The sequence below is a fragment of the Scyliorhinus torazame genome, chromosome 16, assembly GCF_047496885.1.
Source record: "Scyliorhinus torazame isolate Kashiwa2021f chromosome 16, sScyTor2.1, whole genome shotgun sequence".
Lineage (NCBI taxonomy): Eukaryota > Metazoa > Chordata > Chondrichthyes > Carcharhiniformes > Scyliorhinidae > Scyliorhinus > Scyliorhinus torazame.
In genome coordinates, this window is record NC_092722.1 from 96679168 (window position 1) to 96698760 (window position 19593).

At 46.4% G+C, this 19593-nt stretch overlaps 1 protein-coding gene across 1 annotated transcript in view; it reads left to right on the forward strand.

Annotated features, from left to right (window-relative positions):
* The window catches only part of hk1 (hexokinase 1), a 328092-nt gene that overhangs the window by 250443 nt on the left and 58056 nt on the right, over positions 1-19593 (forward strand). The window contains exon 14 of the mRNA XM_072478763.1: positions 19224-19323. Coding sequence (XP_072334864.1) covers positions 19224-19323 — 100 coding nt within the window. The remainder of the gene's footprint in view (positions 1-19223; positions 19324-19593) is intronic.

The window sequence follows — 19593 nt, forward strand, 5'->3', positions numbered from 1 at the left end:
GAAAGTGTGGATGAGCAGAGGGATCTAGGTGTCCATGTACATAGATCCCTGAAAGTTGCCACCCAGGTTGATAGGGTTGTGAAGAAGGCCTATGGAGTGTTGGCCTTTATTGGTAGAGGGATTGAGTTCTGGAGTTGGGAGGTCATGTTGCAGCTGTACAGAACTCTGGTACGGCCGCATTTGGAGTATTGCGTACAGTTCTGGTCACCGCATTATAGGAAGGACGTGGAGGCTTTGGAGCGGGTGCAGAGGAGATTTACCAGGATGTTGCCTGGTATGGAGGGAAAATCTTATGAGGAAAGGCTGATGGACTTGAGGTTGTTTTCGTTGGAGAGAAGAAGGTTAAGAGGAGACTTAATAGAGGCATACAAAATGATCAGGGGGTTGGATAGGGTGGACAGTGAGAGCCTTCTCCCGCGGATGGATATGGCTGGCACGAGGGGACATAACTTTAAACTGAGGGGTAATAGATATAGGACAGAGGTCAGAGGTAGGTTCTTTACGCAAAGAGTAGTGAGGCCGTGGAATGCCCTACCTGCTACAGTAGTGAACTCGCCAACATTGAGGGCATTTAAAAGTTTATTGGATAAACATATGGATGATAATGGCATAGTGTAGGTTAGATGGCTTTTGTTTCGGTGCAACATCGTGGGCCGAAGGGCCTGTACTGCGCTGTATTGTTCTATGTTCTATGTTCTAAGGTGAGTACCACCGTGTTACTTAAAGGAACTATAAACTGCTCACAGTTTCCTTTCTGGTTTATCAAATCTGGCTGCGAGTGTGTATTAGAACTTTCCTATACTTGGCTAAAGTTTTGAGTAGTTTACAAGTTTATAAGCTGGTTGCTTAAGTACCTTCCTGTCATTTAAAACCTTGTGCTGAAACAAGTTGCCTCCAGACATGGGTGGCATGACAGGGCTTCCTCTGCAAGTTCAACATAACTGAAAATTAAGGGAGGCCAAACAGAGCAGGACAAGCTGCTACAAGAGGGAGGAGAGGGAGAAGGGCTCTTTACAGGGTGCTATATCCACTGAGGATCTTTGGAGAACAATTTATTTTTAACCTCAACTTCAGCCAGGACCAATGCTAAAAATATGAGACACAGTAGACCATTCAGCCCACAGAGTCTCCTCCACCTGATATGATAATCCTAAACTATACTTTCCCGCCTTATCCCTATAACTTTTGATTTCCTTACTGATTAAAAATCTTACCTCAGCCTCGACATACTTAACGACCCAGAATGATACATCTTTGCTTCACCAAAGGTTGTGAATGAAATCTGCCAATTGATGCAGCCACAAGTGCAGCTTCAAAACAGAAAACAGTCATTATATGTCATGGTTGAATAGCTGATATGGTGTTAAAGGTGTGGATGCAAATATTGTTCAATGTGTGAGGGTGAGGAAAAGTATATAAATTGAAGGGTTGAATACAGATTTCTAGGGATTGTTATAGGTAGGTAATGGAGTAAATTCAGCGGATGGGACTAGTTGTGTAGTTGGTAGGATGTGGTATTTGAAGACAAACTCACTGACTTTGACAGTTCATGTGAGATTGTTAAACATCAGATGGCAGGGGTTACGACACCCTTGGCAAGTGAATTAACCAATGATTCATCGAAAAATACCTGGAATCTTTGGCCCTTTGCTGTCCAATAATTACAGTCACCACGTTTGTAAGTTTAAACACAATTACTGTTTCTTTAGAACAAGAACAAATATGAAATATATAGTAAATACAGTTGCTTAGCGATAAGCTAATACCTGACTCCTGACATCCCCCTTTAACTGCCCCACCCTCTACCCACATACACAAGACAAAAAATCACAGACGTGGGGAAATTAAATAAAAGGATTAAGGTCAAAAGAAGAGTCCTTGCTTGAGATTGAGTTCTTTAGTGCACCTTCTTCACAGTATGAGTGTGAACAAAGAACAAAGAAATATACAGCATAGGAACAGGCCCTTCAGCCCTCCAAGCCCGTGCCGACCATGCTGCCCGACTAAACTACAATCTTCTACACTTCCTGGGTCCGTATCCCTCTATTCCCATCCTATTCATGTATTTGTCAAGATGCCCCTTAAATGTCACTATCGTCCCTGCTTCCACCACCTCCTCCGGTAGCGAGTTCCAGGCACCCACTACCCTCTGCGTAAAAAACTTGCCTCGTACATCTACTCTAAACCTTGCCCCTCTCACCTTAAACCTATGCCCCCTAGTAATTGACCCCTCTACCCTGGGGAAAAGCCTCTGACTATCCACTCTGTCTATGGCCCTCATAATTTTGTATACCTCTATCAGGTCTCCACTCAACCTCCTTCGTTCCAGTGAGAACAAACCGAGTTTATTCAACCGCTCCTCATAGCTAATGCCCTCCATACCAGGCAACATTCTGGTAAATCTCTTCTGCACCCTCTCTAAAGCCTCCACATCCTTCTGGTAGTGTGGCGACCAGAATTGAACACTATACTCCAAGTGTGGCCTAACTAAGGTTCTATACAGCTGCAACATGACTTGCCAATTCTTATACTCAATGCCCCGGCCAATGAAGGCAAGCATGCCGTATGCCTTCTTGACTACCTTCTCCACTTGTGTTGCCCCTTTCAATGACCTGTGGACCTGTACTCCTAGATCTCTTTGACTTTCAATACTCTTGAGGGTTCTACCATTCACTGTATATTCCCTACCTGCATTAGACCTTCCAAAATGCATTACCTCACATTTGTCTGGATTAAACTCCATCTGCCATCTCTCCGCCCAAGTCTCCAAACAATCTAAATCCTGCTGTATCCTCCGACAGTCCTCATCGCTATCCGCAATTCCACCAACCTTTGTGTCGTCTGCAAACTTACTAATCAGACCAGTTACATTTTCCTCCAAATCATTTATATATACTACAAACAGCAAAGGTCCCAGCACTGATCCCTGTGGATCACCACTGGTCACAGCCCTCCAATTAGAAAAGCATCCTTCCATTGCTACTCTCTGCCTTCTATGACCTAGCCAGTTCTGTATCCACCTTGCCAGCTTACCCCTGATCCCGTGTGACTTCACCTTTTGTACTAGTCTACCATGAGGGACCTTGTCAAAGGCCTTACTGAAGTCCATATAGACAACATCCACTGCCCTACCTGCATCAATCATCTTAGTGACCTCCTCGAAAAACTCTATCAAGTTAGTGAGACACGACCTCCCCTTCACAAAACCGTGCTGCCTCTCACTAATACGTCCATTTGCTTCCAAATGGGAGTAGATCCTGTCTCGAAGAATTCTCTCCAGTAATTTCCCTACCACTGAAGTAAGGCTCACCGGCCTGTAGTTCCCGGGATTATCCTTGCTACCCTTCTTAAACAGAGGAACAACATTGGCTATTCTCCAGTCCTCCGGGACATCCCCTGAAGACAGTGAGGATCCAAAGATTTCTGTCAAGGCCTCAGCAATTTCCTCTCCAGCCTCCTTCAGTATTCTGGGGTAGATCCCATCAGGCCCTGGGGACTTATCAACCTTAATATTTTTTAAGACACCCAACACCTCGTCTTTTTGGATCTCAATGTGACCCAGGCTATCTACACACCCTTCTCCAGACTCAACATCTACCAATTTCTTCTCTTTGGTGAATACTGATGCAAAGTATTCATTTAGTACCTCGCCCATTTCCTCTGGCTCCACACATAGATTCCCTTGCCTATCCTTCAGTGGGCCAACCCTTTCCCTGGCTACCCTCTTGCTTTTTATGTACGTGTAAAAAGCCTTGGGATTTTCCTTAACCCTATTTGCCAATGACTTTTCGTGACCCCTTCTAGCCCTCCTGACTCCTTGCTTAAGTTCCTTCCTACTTTCCTTATATTCCACGCAGGCTTTGTCTGTTCCCAGCCTTTTAGCCCTGACAAATGCCTCCTTTTTCTTTTTGACGAGGCCTACAATATCTCTCGTTATCCAAGGTTCCCGAAAATTGCCGTATTTATCCTTCTTTCTCACAGGAACATGCCGGTCCTGAATTCCTTTCAACTGACACTTGAAAGCCTCCCACATGTCAGATGTTGATTTGCCCTCAAACATCCGCCCCCAATCTATGTTCTTCAGTTCCTGCCTAATATTGTTATAATTAGCCTTCCCCCAATTTAGCACATTCATCCTAGGACCACTCTTATCCTTGTCCACCAGTACTTTAAAACTTACTGAATTGTGGTCACTGTTACCGAAATGCTCCCCTACTGAAACATCTACCACCTGGCCGGGCTCATTCCCCAATACCAGGTCCAGTACTGCCCCTTCCCTAGTTGGACTGTCTACATATTGTTTTAAGAAGCCCTCCTGGATGCTCCTTACAAACTCCGCCCCGTCTAAGCCCCTGGCACTAAGTGAGTCCCAGTCAATATTGGGGAAGTTGAAGTCTCCCATCACCACAACCCTGTTGTTTTTACTCTTTTCCAAAATCTGTCCACCTATCTGCTCCTCTATCTCCCGCTGGCTGTTGGGAGGCCTGTAGTAAACCCCCAACATTGTGACTGCACCCTTCTTATTCCTGATCTCTACCCATATAGCCTCACTGCCCTCTGAGGTGTCCTACCGCAGTACAGCTGGGATATTCTCCCGAACCAGTAGCGCAACTCCGCCTCCCCTTTTACATCCCCCTCTATCCTGACTGAAACATCTAAATCCTGGAACGTTTCGCTGCCAATCCTGCCCTTCCCTCAACCAGGTCTCTGTAATGGCGACGACATCATAGTTCCAAGTACTAATCCAAGCTCTAAGTTCATCTGCCTTACCCGTAATACTTCTTGCATTAAAACATATGCACTTCAGGCCACCAGACCCGCTGTGTTCAGCAACTTCTCCCTGTCTGCTCTGCCTCAGAGCCACACTGTCCCTATTCCCTAGTTCTCCCTCAATGTTCTCACCTTCTGACCTATTGCTCCCGTGCCCACCCCCCTGCCATACTAGTTTAAACCCTCCCGTGTGACACTAGCAAACCTCGCGGCCAGGATATTTATGCCTCCCCGTTTGGATGCAACCCGTCCTTCTTATACAGGTCACACCTGCCCCGGAAGAGCTCCCAGTGGTCCAGATAACGGAAACCCTCCCTCCTACACCAGCTGTTTAGTCACATGTTTAGCTGCTCTATCTTCCTATTTCTAGCCTCACTGGCACGTGGCACAGGGAGTAATCCCGAGATTACAACACTCGAGGTCCTGTCTTTTAACTTTCTGCCTAGCTCCCTGAACTCCTGCTGCAGGGCCTCATGCCCCATCCTGCCTATGTCGTTAGTACCAATATGTACAACGACCTCTGCCTGTTTGCCCTCCCCCTTCAGGATGCCCTCTACCCGTTGGGAGACATCCTGGACCCTGGCACCAGGGAGGCAACATACCATCCTGGAGTCTCTTTCACGTCCACAGAAGAGCCTATCTGTGCCCCTGACTATCGAGTCCCCTATTACTATTACTCTTCTGCGCTTTGACCCTCCCTTCTGAACATCAGAGCCAGCCGTGGTGCCACTGCTCTGGCTGCTGCTGTTTTCCCCTGATAGGCTATCCCCCCCGACAGTATCCAAAGGGGCATACCTGTTCGAGAGGGGGACAACCACAGGGGATTCCTGCACTGACTGCCTGCCCTTTCTGGTGGTCACCGATTTCTCTGCCTGCACCTTGGGTGTGACCACATTTATATAACTGCGATCTATGACGCTTTCCGCCACCTGCATGCTCCTAAGTGCATCCAATTGCTGCTCCAACCGAACCATGCGGTCTGATAGGAGCTCCAGTTGGGTGCACTTTCTGCAGATGAAGCCATCCGGGACGCTGGAAGCCTCCCGGACCTGCCACATCTCACAGTCAGAGCACTGCACCCCTCTAACTGACATTGCGTCAATTAATTAAAATTAAAATTAAAAATTTTTTTTAAAAAACATATTTTTTTTAATTTCAAAGTTACTGTTAACTATCTGTTTCCTAGCACTAGATTTCTAATAGAAATGCAAAAGCTAAATATAGTACTCTCCGATCTCTGGCTTAGATATCCCTCTAAATTATAATTAAGTAATTATGTTTAATTAGTTACCAATGCTTAATTTTTAAATTTAGTGTAGATTCCCAACCAGCCACTCAGACCACAGCTTTTCTGTGATGTCACTTCAGTTTCCCCCTGACACACACAATTTGAAAAAGGTATAAAAGTAAAAATGAGTACAAATCACTTACTTACCTTCTTACCCTCTGAGTGTCTTAGATGTTCTCAGGTTCTCTCCCTGACAGAGACTGGTCCTCCTCCTCCGAACGGCTCCCGAAACTAGGCCGCGATCTTTTAAAATCTCCGCTCCGACTCGCAGCTCCCGCGCTTTTTAAATCTCCCGCGCTGTTTTCACTGTCCCGGCTCACTCAGCTCCCGCGCTTTTGTTACTGTCCCGGCTCACTCAGCTCCCGCGCTGTTTTCACTGTCCCAGCTCACTCAGCTCCCGCGCTGTTTTCAGAGTCCTGGCTCACTCACCTCCCGCACTGTTTTCACTGCCCCGGCTCACTCAGCTCCCGCGCTGTTTTCACTGTCCCGGCTCACTCAGCTCCCGCGCTGTTTTCACTGTCCCGGCTCACTCAGCTCCCGCGCTGTTTTCACTGTCCCGGCTCACTCAGCTCCCGCGCTGTTTTCACTGTCCCGGTTCACACAGCTCCCGCGCTGTTTTCACTGCCCCGGCTCACTCAGCTCCCGCGCTGTTTTCACTGTCCCGGTTCACACAGCTCCCGCGCTGTTTTCACTGTGCTTCACATCAGCTTGTTCTTCAGAAAGAGTTATCAGATTCTACATTCTGCTTCTATCAGCCTTATCGGCAGAGAGACTATTAGGTGAGAATTCGCCAATAAAGGAGAAATAAGGGAATAAACAAGAACAAACAGGAAGAACCCTTCCACAAGTCAGAAGATTGGATAAAATATAAGGGACAGCAAAGGATGACTAAAATATTAACAGGGAAGGAGAAATTGGAATACGAAAGAAAGCTAGCCAGAATTATAAAAACAGATAGTAAGAGTTTTTATAAATATTTTTAAAAGAGTTATCATCGTGAGATTTGGCCCTGTAGAAAGTGAGTCTGGAGAATTGATAATGGAAAACAAGGAGGTGGCAGGTGAATTGAACAGGTATTTTGCTATAGAGGATGCAAGTAATGTCCCAGAAGCAGCTATAATCCAAGAAATGGAACTCAGGAAAATTACCGACACCGGAGCTGCGGGCTGACGGGCTGATGGACCTGAATTGACAGGTCAGTTAGTTTAACACGTGTCATCGGAAAAAGGTTAGAAGCTCTTATTTGGAAGTTATAGTTGGACACTTGGATAAATTAAAGGGCGAGCCAATATGGTTTTGTGAAAGGGAAATCACGGGCGGGATTCTCCATACGCCCAGGATTCTCCATCTCGTCAGCCAGCCAATGTGTTTTCCCATTGTGGGCAGCTCCACGCCGTCAGGCTGCCGGTGCAACAGAACATCCCGACAGCGGAGAATCCAGCCCCATGTTTTTCCAACTGATTGGAGTTTTTTGAGGAAATGTCATCTGCTGTGGATAAAGGGGAACTGGTGGATGTACTGTACTTATTTCCAGAAGGCATTTGATAAGGTGCCACCTCAAAGGTTATTGTGGAAAATAAAAGATTATGGGTTGGGGGTTACATTGGCATGGATAGAAGATTGGCTGACTAATAGGAAGCATATACTGGAATAAATGGGTCTCTTTTGGGTTAGCAGGATATAACGAGTAGTGTACCACAGGGCTCAGTTCTGGGACCTCAACTGGTTTAAATCTATATAAATAACTTGGAGGAAGGGATTGAAGAGATCCCTAATGTCGAAAACTGAATGCTGAGTTACAAAGACCCCTGAACGGCTCAAGTTTAATGATGGTCTGTGCCAATCTGTGCACTTTGCAATGTATAATCAGAGTGACACATCTGCTTTTCAGCCAAAGCACAAGTGCGACAATGTGCGCAGATGCCAAATTTGCCGATGACACAAAAATGGGTATGAAAGCAAGTTGTGAAGAGGACGTAAGGAGGCTACAAAAAGACTTTGGGGTGATTCTCCCAAAAGATAGGAGAGTCTGATTCAAGCCCAGTGGGCCGGGAGCATCGTGCTTCGTTAGGTGTCCGGCACGAATTCCATTTTGGGGCACTCTCGCAATTCTCCAGGAATAGTGGGACGCGGGTGCGGTGGGCACAACAGAGCATTAGAATCACGACCATAGGTTAAGTGAGTGGACAAAAATCTAGCAAATGGAGTATAATGTGGGAGTGTGAAACTGCACTTTGGCAGGAAGAATAAGTAAGAAGCCTAATTTCTAAATAGTGAGAAATTGCAGAACTTTGAGGTGCAGAGAAATCTGGGTGGTCCAGTACATGAATCACAAAAGACTAGTCTGCAAGTATAACAAGTAGCTAGGAAAGTTAATAGAATATTATTATTTATTGCGAGGGGAAGTGAATACAAAAGTAGGGAGATTATGCTTCCATTGTACAGGGCTGAGTACAGTATTGGTCACTTTATTTCGAGAAGGTGTAAATGCATTGGAAGCAATTCAGAGATGATTTACCAGACTAATACTTAGAATGGTTGTTAAAACATATAAGATCCTGAGGGGGTCTTGACAGGGTGGATGATGCGAGGATGCTTCCTCTTGTCGGAGAATCTAGAACTAGGGGTCCCTGTCTAAAAATAAAGGATTGCCCTTTAAAAACAGGTGAGGTGATTTTTTTTTTCTTTCAGAGGGTGGTGAGTCTTTGGCACGGTCTTCTTGAAAAGGTGGTGAAAGCATATTTTTGAATATTTTTACGGCAGAGGGGGATAGATTATTGGTCAGCAAGGGGGTGATAGGTTATTGGGGGTGAGCAGGATGCTGATTTGAGGTTACTGTCATGATATGCAGACATGCAGATAATGATATACTGACAGGCAGCAAATGAACACAGAGAACAGGACATGACTAATGAGCAGGCAGATCACTCAGGGGTGGTATCTCACTATAAAAGGCACGAGGCACTCACAACTCCGCCTCTTTCCACTGATGAACATCTACAGAGTGAGTCAGGGTGTATGTACAGTATCACACCTCCAGCACGTGGCTAAGAGCTAGTCTGGTTCAGTCAGACAGAGTAACCACACTTAGGTTAGCAGAGAGTCGAACTCATAGAGAACTGTGCTCATGATTCAATAAATCAGATTGAACTAACTTCAAGGTCTGGAGTGTCTTTTGGTTAAAGCTGCATCCAATTGCAGCCTGTGTTATCCCAGAGTACATAACACAACAGTTACTGTCAGATCAGCCATGATCTTATTAAATAGCAGATCATGCTCGAGCAGCTGAATGGCCTACTTCTGTTCCTTGTTCATATGTTCAGCAAGGGTCACTCATTAAGCGGTCAGGAGTTGGAACCTTCGTCACTCCCTTGGACACTGAGGCTATGTTGGATCTCGTATTTACTAATAAGAGTCATAAGTCCGGTGGTAAGTTGATTGCAAAATGTTCAAATTCAGATATAAAAAAGAAACAAAGGAACAAAGAAAGGCCCACAGCGCACTGAAGCTCAAGCTTTCTTAAACATGCACATTTGTTTCCCATTGGCTTAGTATCCTGAGTTGTGACTCCTGATTGACGCTCCATCTCTGCATTTCATACTCACAATTTACACTTGTATCTGACTTACTGGCGTCTGCGCACATTGTCACACTTGTGCTTTGGCTGAAAAGCAGATGTGTCACTCTGATTATACATTGCAAAGTGCACAGATTGGCACAGACCATCATTAAACTTGAGCCCTTCAGGGGTCTTTGTGACTCAGCATTGAGTTTTCAACATTAGAACACTGGCTGTGAAGAATGTGATTGTGAAAAGTGCTATATAAATGCAAGTTCTTTCTCCTGTCCTTGTACAACAAATTTCCCCCAACTGGTCGAGGGAGTTATCAGTGATGTTTTAATCCTCCTAAAATATTTTCCTCCATCACATTTGCACCATAAGAGTTATTGTGATGTAGTTTTTATTATCTCCTCATCCGCCAACAGTCCCACATCCAGGCGCCACAGCGGGCGTTGGTCCCTCTCTTCCCCCAACTCCACCCAGTGCGGGGCGTGGTCCGAAATCACGATAGACGAATATTCCATTCCCTCCACTCTTGGGATCAGTGCCCTACTCATCACAAAAAAGTCTATCCTTGAATAGGCCTTATGTACATGGGAGTAAAAGAGAACTCTCCAGCCCCCGGCCTGGCAAACCTCCACGGATCCACTCCCCCCATCTGGTCCATAAAACCCCTTAGCACCTTGGCCACAGCTGGCCTCTTACCCGTCCTTGACCTGGATCGGTCCAATGCTGGGTCCAGTACCGTATTAAAGTCCCCCCCCATTATCAAGCTCCCCACTTCCAGATCCAGGATCCGACTCAACATGTGCTTCATAAACCCTGCATCATCCCAATTCGGGGCATACACATTCACCAGTACCACCCGGGTCCCCTGCAACCTACCACTCACCATCACGTCTCAACCCCCATTATCCGTCACAATATTCAGCGCCTCGAACGACACCCGCTTCCCCACCAGTATTGCAACCCCTCTGTTCTTCGCATCCAGCCCTGAATGAAAGACCTGCCCTACCCATCCCTTTCTCAGCCTGATCTGATCTGTCACCTTCAAATGCATCTCCTGAAGCATAACAACGTCTGCCTTCAGTCCCTTTAAGTGCGTGAACTCCCGGGCCCTCTTGACTGGCCCATTTAGGCCCCTCACATTCCATGTTATCAGCCGGATCACCCCCCCCCCCCCCCTAACTAGACCACCGTCTCGCCCCCTTGCCCCCCCCCCCCCATTGCACTCCCGTAAGCCAGCTGACTCCTGCTGACCCCGGCCGCCCCCCATGTGGAACCCCCATCCCATCCCCCCCCTTCAGGCCGATGTGAGCACCCCTCCAGCACTGCCCCGCCCCTCAGGCCCCGCACCCCCTTCCTCAGCGTGGGAAAAAGCCCGCGTTTTCTCCTGGGCCGGCCCCGCCCCCTATGGCGCAACTCCTTTCTCCTACAACCGCACCCAGTTCCCCACGACCAGAGCCTCCTGCCCCCCTCCCCCCTTCGCACACGGGGACCGGCCACTGCAAAACAGTACCAATGCCCACAGACCCACAAAACCCACATATCACATCCACTCACCCCTTCCCACTACCCAGCTTTCCCACACAACAACTAAAAAAACAAACCCAACCCCACATCAAACCCTTAGTTCGAGTTCAACTTCTCGTTTTGTATAAAAGGTCCACGCCTCATCCGGCGTATCAAAATAATGGTGGCGATCTTGAAAGGTGACCCACAGTCACGCTGGCTGCAACAGCCCGAACATCACCCCCTTTCGGTGGAGCACCGCCTTGGCCAGGTTGAATCCAGCCCTCTTCTTAGCCAGCTCTGCACTCCAGTCTTGATAAATACGGATCTCCGTATTCTCCCACCTGCTGCTCCGTTCCTTCTTCGCCCATCTCAGGACGCACTCCCTGTCCATGAAGCGGTGAAACCGCACCACTACAGCCCTTGACGGCTCGTTGGCTTTAGGCCTCCTCGCCAGGACTCTGAGCCCCATCCAGCTCCAAGGGCCACGGGAAGGCTCCCGCGCCCATTAACGTGTCCAGCATTGTGGTTAGATATGTCCCCACGTCAGACCCCTCCACCCCTTCAGGGAGACCCAGAATCCAGAGATTCTTCCTCCTCGACCTATTCACCAGGTCCTCAAACTTTTCCTGCCACGTCCTGTGCAGCGCCTCGTGCGTCTCCACTTTCACCGCCAGGCCCAGAATCTCGTCCTCATTTTCAGAGGCTTTCTGCTGCACCTCTCAAATCGCCGCCCCTTGGGCCTTCGGGGTCTCCACCAGCTTTTCTATCGACGCCTTCATTGGGGCCAGCATTTCTACTTTCAGCTCCTCAAAGCAGCTTTTCAGGAACTCCTGTTGCTCCCGCTACCATTGCGCCCACGCTGCCTGGTCTCCACCCGCCGCCACCTTACTTTTCCACACCCGCTCTCCTCTCTGCTCCAAAACCACTTTTTTAAATCGCGCCACTCCTGGTCCACTCCATACAATGCTGGGGGAACCTTACTGCTGCCTTTCCACACCGGGAATCGTCGTCCAAGTGCTGCTGGGGCTCCACAAAAGGGCCCAAAAGTCCGTTCTTGGCGGGAGCTGCCGAACGTGCGACCTACCCAGGCATAGCCGCAACCAGAAGTATCACCTACCTCCTTTTTTAAACAGTGGTGTCACATTTGCTCATTTCCAATCTGCCGGGACCACCCCAGAGTCTAAGTGAATTTTGGTAAATTGTCACTCGTGCATTTGCAATTTCCCTAGCCATCTCTTTTAGCACTCTGGGCTGCATTCCATCAGGGCCAGGAGACTTGTCTACCTTTAGCCCCATTAGCTTGCCCATCACTACCTCCTTAGTGATAATCAAATCAAGGTCCTCATTTCCATCAGACACTGGCATGTTATTTGTGTCTTCCACTGTGAACACCGACCCAAAAAACCTGTTCAGTTCCTCAGCCATTTCCTCATCTCCCATTATTAAATCCCCCTTCTCATCCTCTAAAAGACCAATATTTACTTTAGCCACTCTTTTTTGTTTTATATGTAGAAACTTTTACTATCTATTTTTATATTCTGAGCATGTTTATTTATTATATTCTGAGCAAGGTAAAGGAGGTGGAGGAGTAGCATTGTTAATCAAGGATAGTTTAACGGCTGCAGAAAGGCAGTTCGAAGGGGATCTGCCTACTGAGGTAATATGGGCCGAAGTTAGTAATAGGAAAGGAGCGGTCACATTGTTAGGAGTTTTCTAAAGGCCTCCAAATAGTAATGGAGATGTGGAGGAAGAAATTGCAAAACAGATTATGGATAGGTGTGGAGGTCCTATCCATAGGATAGGATAGCCCGACAAGAGGGGGGGCCACAACATTGGATTTGGTACTGGGTAATGAACCGGGCCAAGTGTTTGATTTGTTTGTGGGAGAGCACTTTGGAGATAGTCCACAATTTGGTGTCTTTCACTATTGTAATGGAGAGGGATAGGGCCATACGGCAGGACAAGGTTTATAATTGGGGGAGGGGTAATTATGATGCGATTCGGCAAGAATTAGGGAGCTCAAGATGGGAACAGAAACTGTCAGGGAAAGGCACAAATGAAAAGTGGAACTTGTTCAAGGAACAAATACTGCATGTCCTGGATAGGTAGGGAGGAAATGGTCGTGTGAGGGAACAGTGGTTCGCAAAAGAGGTTGAATGTCTTGTCAAGAGGAAAAAGGAAGCGTATGTAAGGATTTCATCGTGGGCTGAAGGGCCTGTTCTGTGCTGTATTTTTCTATGAGAAAACAAGGTTCAGTTGGTCGCTTGAGGGTTACAAGGTAGCAAGGAATGAGCTAAAAAAAAAGGGTTAGGAGAGCTACCAGGGAGGTAACATACCATCCTGGAGTCTTGTTTGTGGCCACAGAAACGTCTGTCTATTCCCCTTACAATTGAACCCCTATAAGTATTGCACTGTCGCACTTATCACCCCTCCCCTCTGCAGCAGAACCAACCATGGTGCCACGAGTTTGGCTGTTGCTATTTTCCCCTGAAAGGCCATTCCCCTCAACAGTATCCAAAGTGGTATATCTGTTCTGCAGGGGAATGGCCACAGGAGATTCCTGCACTACCTGCCTCACTCTCTTGATCTGTCTGGTGGTCTCCCATTACCTTCCTGCCTGCGGAGCTTGAGCCTGTGGTGTGACCACCTCTCTATACATGCTATCCATGATGCTCTCCAACTCCCGGATGCTAAAAAAGGGCTTAGGAGAGCTAGGAGGGGGCATGAGAAGTCCTTGGCGGGTCGGATCAAGGAAAACCCCAAGGCTTTTTACTCTATGTGAGAAATAAAAGAATGACCAGGGTGAGGTTAGGGCCGGTCAAGGACAGTAGTGGGATTTTGTGCATGGAGTCAGAAGAAATAGGAGAGGCGTTGAAGGAATACTTTTCTTCAGTGTTCACCAAGGAGAGGGACCATGTTTTTGAGGATGAGAGTGTGATACAGGCAGGTAGGCTGGAGGAGGTAGATCATAGAATCATAGAAGTTTACAGCATGGAAACAGGCCCTTCGGCCCAACCAGTCCATGCCGCCCAGTTTTTACCATTAAGCTAGTCCCAGTTGCCCGCTGGGCCCCAGTAGATGTTGATCTACTGGGTCCCAGTAGATGTTCTGAGGAAGGATGTATTAGCAATTTTGAAAAACCTTAGTGTCGACAAGTCCCCTGGGCCAGATGGGATATAGCCAAGGATTCTTTGGGAGGCAAGGGATGAGATTGCAGAGCCTTTGGCTTTGATCTTTGGGTCCTCACTGTCCACGGGTATAGTGCATGAGGACTGGAGAGTGGCGAATGTTGTTCCTCTGTTCAAGAAAGGGAATAGGAATGACCCTGGTAATTATAGGCCGGTTAGTCTTACTTCGGTGGTTGGTAAGTTAGTGGAAAAGGTCCTGAAGGATATGATTTATGACCATTTGGAAAGATGCAGCTTAATCCGGGATAGTCAACACGGATTCGTGAAGGGTAGGTCTTGCCTCACAAATTTGATTGAATTCTTTGAGGAGGTAACTAAGTGTGTAGGTGAAGGTAGAGCAGTTGATGTCGTATACATGGATTTTAGTAAGGCGTTTGATAAGGTTCCCCATGGTCGGCTCATGAAGAAAGTAAGGAGGTGTGGGATAGAGGGAAATTTGGTCAATTGGATAAGTAACTGGCTATCACATAGAAGACAGAGGGTGGTGGTGGGTGGAAAATTTTCAGACTGGAGACCAGTTACCAGCGGTGTACCACAGGGATCAGGGCTGGGTCCTCTCCTATTTGTGGCAATGACTTGGAGGAGGGGGCTGAAGGGTGGGTCAGTAAATTTGCTGATGACACCAAGATTGGTGGAATAGTGGATGAGGTGGAGGGCTGCAAAGAGACATTGATAGGATGCAGAGCTGGGCCGAAAAATGGCAGATGGAGTTTAACCCTGATAAATGCGAGGTGATTCATTTTGGTAGAAAAAATTTGCGGAATACAAGGTCAACAGCAGGGTTCTGAGGAATGTGGAGGAACAGAGAGATCTTGGGGTTCATGTCCACAGATCTCTGAAGGTTGCCACTCAAGTGGATAGAGCCGTGAAGAAGGCCTATAGTGTGTTAGTGTTTATTAACAGGGGGCTTGAGTTTAAGAGCCTCGGGGTTATGCTGCAACTATACATGACCCTGGTGAGACCACATTTGGAGTATTGTGTGCAGTTCTGGTCACCTCACTATAGGAAGGATGTGGAAGCATTGGAAAGGGTGCAAAGGAGATTTATCAGGATGCTGCCTGGTTTGCAGGATAGGTCTTATGAGGAAAGGTTGAGGGAGCTAGGGCTTTTCTCTTTGGAGCGGAGGAGGATGAGAGGATGAGAGGCGACTTAATAGAGGTGTATAAGATGATGAGGGGGATAGATAAAGTGGACGTTCAGAGACTATTTCCTCGGGTGGATGTAGCTGTTACAAGGGGGCATAACTATAAGGTTCAGGGTGGGAGATATAGGAGGGATGTCCGAGGTAGGTTCTTTACTCAGAGTGGTTAGGGTGTGAAATGGACTGCCTGCTGTGATATTGGAGTCGGACACTTTAGGAACTTTCAAGCGGTTATTGGGTAGGCACATGGAGCACACCAGAATGACAGGGAATGGGATAGCTTGATCTTGGTTTCGGACAATGCTCGGCACATCATCGAGGGCCGAAGGGCCTGATCTGTGCTGCACTGTTCTATGTTCTATCTTACTCTTTATAGCTTTTTTAGTAGCTTTCTGGTGCCCCCTAAAGATTTCCCAGTCCTCTAGTCTCCCACTAATCGTTGCCACTTTGTATGCTTTTTCCTTCAATTTGATACCCTTCCTTATTTCCTTTGATATCCACGGTCGATTTTCCCTCTTTCTACCGTCCTTCCTTTTTGTTGGTATAAACCTTTGCTGAGCACTGTGAAAAATCACTTGGAAGGTTCTCCATTGTTCCTCAACTGTTTCACCATAGATTCTTTGCTCCCAGTCTACCTTAGCTAGCTCTTCGCTTAACCATATTGTAATCTCCTTTGTTTAAGCACAAAATACTAATGTTTGATTTTACCTTCTCACTCTCGGCATCGGTGGAATATTTTAAATTCCACCATATTGTGATCGCTCCTTCCGAGAGGATCCCTAACTATGAGATCATTAATCAATCCTGTCTCATTACACAGGACCAGATCTAGGACCGCTCGTTCCCTTGTAGGTTCCATTACATACTGTTCGAGGAAACTATCGCGGATACATTCTATAAACTCCTCCTCAAGGCTGCCTTGACCTAGATTAAAATCCCCCATGATAACTTGCTGTACCATTTCTACATGCATCAGTTATTTCTTTGTTTATTGTCTGCCCCGTCATAATGTTACTATTTGGTGGCCTATAGACCTTATCCTGGAGCACCGATGTCATCCCTTACTATTGCCCGGATGTCATCCTTAAATAACAGAGCTACCTCCCTTACCATCCACTCTGTCCTTCCGAATAGTTTGATACCCTTGGATTTTTTAACTCCCAATCGTGGCCATTTACCTTATTCCGAATACGACGAGCATTCAGGTAAAGTACACTTATGTTGGCTTTTATACCTCTGTTTTGAATCTTAACACCTTGATCAGTAACCTCTCCTGAGTTATTTTTCCTCTTATCTTTTCTCCTAATTTTCCTTGTCGTTGAACCCATCGCTTCATGTAACAATCTGCGTCGCTTTCCATTTATGTTTTTACTTCCTGTTTATTCCTTTTAGTGTTACTGGGCCTATTCACTGAGCTCCCCTCAGTCACTGTAATTTGTACTGTCGCCCTTTTTGATTTTTGACTATGGCTTCTCTGCCTTACACTTTTCCCCCTTACTGCCTTTTGTTTCTGTCCCTGTTTAACTACCTTCCGACTTCCTGCATCGGTTCCCACCCCCCTGCCACATTAGTTTAAACATTCCCCATCCGCTCTGGCAAATAGCAATACGACATCAGTTCCAGTCCTGCCCAGGTGCAACCCGTCCAGTTTGTACTGGTCCCAATGCCCAGGAATCTGAAATCCTCCCCCTGACACAATTCCTTCAGCCACGTATTCATCCTGTATATCCTGTCATTTCTACCCTGACTAGCATGTGGCATCGGTAGTAATCCTGAGATCACTACCTTCAAGGTCCGATTTCTTAACTTCCTTCCTAGCTCCCTGTATTCTGCTTTTAGGACCTCATTCCTTTTTTTTTACCTATGTCATTTATACCGATGTGTACCACGACCACTGGCTGTTCACCCTCCCCCTCCAGAATGTCCTGTACCCGCTCCGAGACATCCTTGAACCTAGCACCAGGGAGGCAACATACCATCCTGGAGTCTTGTTTGCGGCCACAGAAACGCCTGTCTATTCCCCTTACAATTGAATCCCCTTTAACTATTGCACTGTCACACTTATTATCCTCCCCTCTGCAGCAGAACCAACCGTGGTGCCACGAGTTTGGCTGTTACTGATTTCCCCTGAGAGGTCATTCCCCTCAACAGTATCCAAAGCGGTATATCTGTTCTGCAGGGGAATGTCACAGGAGATTCGTGCACTACCTGCCTCGCTCTCTGGTGGTCACCCATTCCCTTCCTGCTTTTTGAGTCTGAGCCAGCGGTGTGACCACCTCTCTGTACATGCTATCCATGATGCTCTCCAATTCGCGGATGCTCTACAGTGTCTCCAGCCGCCGCTCCAGCTCTGAAACTTGAGCTTCCAGGAGCTGTAAATGGAGACACTTCCTGCACACATGCTGACCCTGACCACTGGAACTGTCCCCAGCTTGCCACATGGAGCAAGATGAGCAGACCACGCCTTGGAACTGTCCTGCCATGATTTATTCCTTTAAATTAAACTTTTGAAATTAAACTTTAGAAAGATGTTTTGTGTCGGATTATATCGAAACTCCTGTGTACTATTTAATTAGCTTTATCCCTGAGTATTTATCTTACTTGATCTGACAACAAATTAAATAGTTATTTAATTAAAATTTAAAAAGTTATCTAACTAAAATTTAAAATGTTATTTAAATCAACTTAAAAATAGTAATTTAAATCAACCCAAAATAGTTGTTTGAGTGAGATTTAAAAATTTTAAAATAGTAATTCAAATCAACTTAAAAATAGTAATTTAAATCAAATTAAAAGTAGTAACTCCACAAATATTCAAATTTAGCCCAGTCTGCCTTTCGGCCAATAAGGTCACAGTCTCCTGTGACGTCACTTTATAGGGTTTGTTTCAATTTTGAAATAAACAAACAGACAAGCAGCTGTCCCACCCGCAGCGCAGTATCCCGCGCAGGTCCGCTCCTCTCTGCCCCCAGAAGGTAAGTGAAGGCCTCGAGCCTGGCGCTGCCTTTATCCTCTCCCCTGCAGCAGTGTCCCGCGCTAATGATGATCATGAAACCATTGTCGATTGTCGTAAAAACTCATCTGGTTCACTAATGTCCTTTAGGGAAGGAAATGCACCATCCTTACCCAGTCTGGCCTACATGTGGCTGGAGATCCACAGCAATGTGGTTGACCTCAAGGGTAGTTGGAGATGGGCAATAAATACTGGCCCAGCCTGAGACACCCACATCCTATGAACAAATTTTTTAAAATGCAGTAGTGAGTGTTGACAGTTAGGACTAAGATTTAACAAGGAATGTGGCTATCTTCAGAGGTCCACTACATACATTGTCCTGGATTCCCAGTGAGGCCACTTTTTGGAGGTCATTATCCTCATCAAATTCAGTGATAGACCAGGTCTGTTTTCTCAGTATTCCGATGCACCCTCAACTAAACTACCTCCAACACAGGTGACTGTGAGGATTTGGTGGAGGGTAAAGTTTTATTTCACAAATGGAGCCTGGTGTATCTGTGGTGTGAGAGAAGAAAACTGAGTTTATCCGGAGCAAACTGTCCCTGTCAGAGCATTTATTAAATTTACAGCCTGCCGATATTCATCCAGCACAGCTCAGAGTCAATAACTTCCATCAAACTGATACAGAACAAATAACAGGTTCTTGAGTGTGTTACGTAGGAACTGGAGCCGGTCATCCAACCCTTTGAGTTTGTTACACTGGGTTCACTGTTGATGTCTGACATTTTTAAAAATATTCCCACTAGGAGTTTGAACTTGATGTTGTATCGATTGTGAATGACACAGTTGGGACAATGATGACTTGTGCTTATGAAGATCCACATTGTGAAGTTGGTATGATTGTGGGTGAGTAACATTCTGTCAACTTTCTGAAATCTGCACCATTTACAAGCAATGCATGATAAAAGGTTGGATGTAGATCTAAAAGTAAAGGTTAAATGTTGAGATTTAATAGGGAGCTTTGCTCGATGGCAGGGTAAATAGGCTAATTGAGCACAGGCCATTGGAGAATTAGGGTTGCGAATTGGAGCCCTATCTTGACCATAGATATCAAGAGCAGTAAGTTGAAAAGCATTTGAGTTATGATTGTGGGTTCATTACTTCAATTTGTGCTTC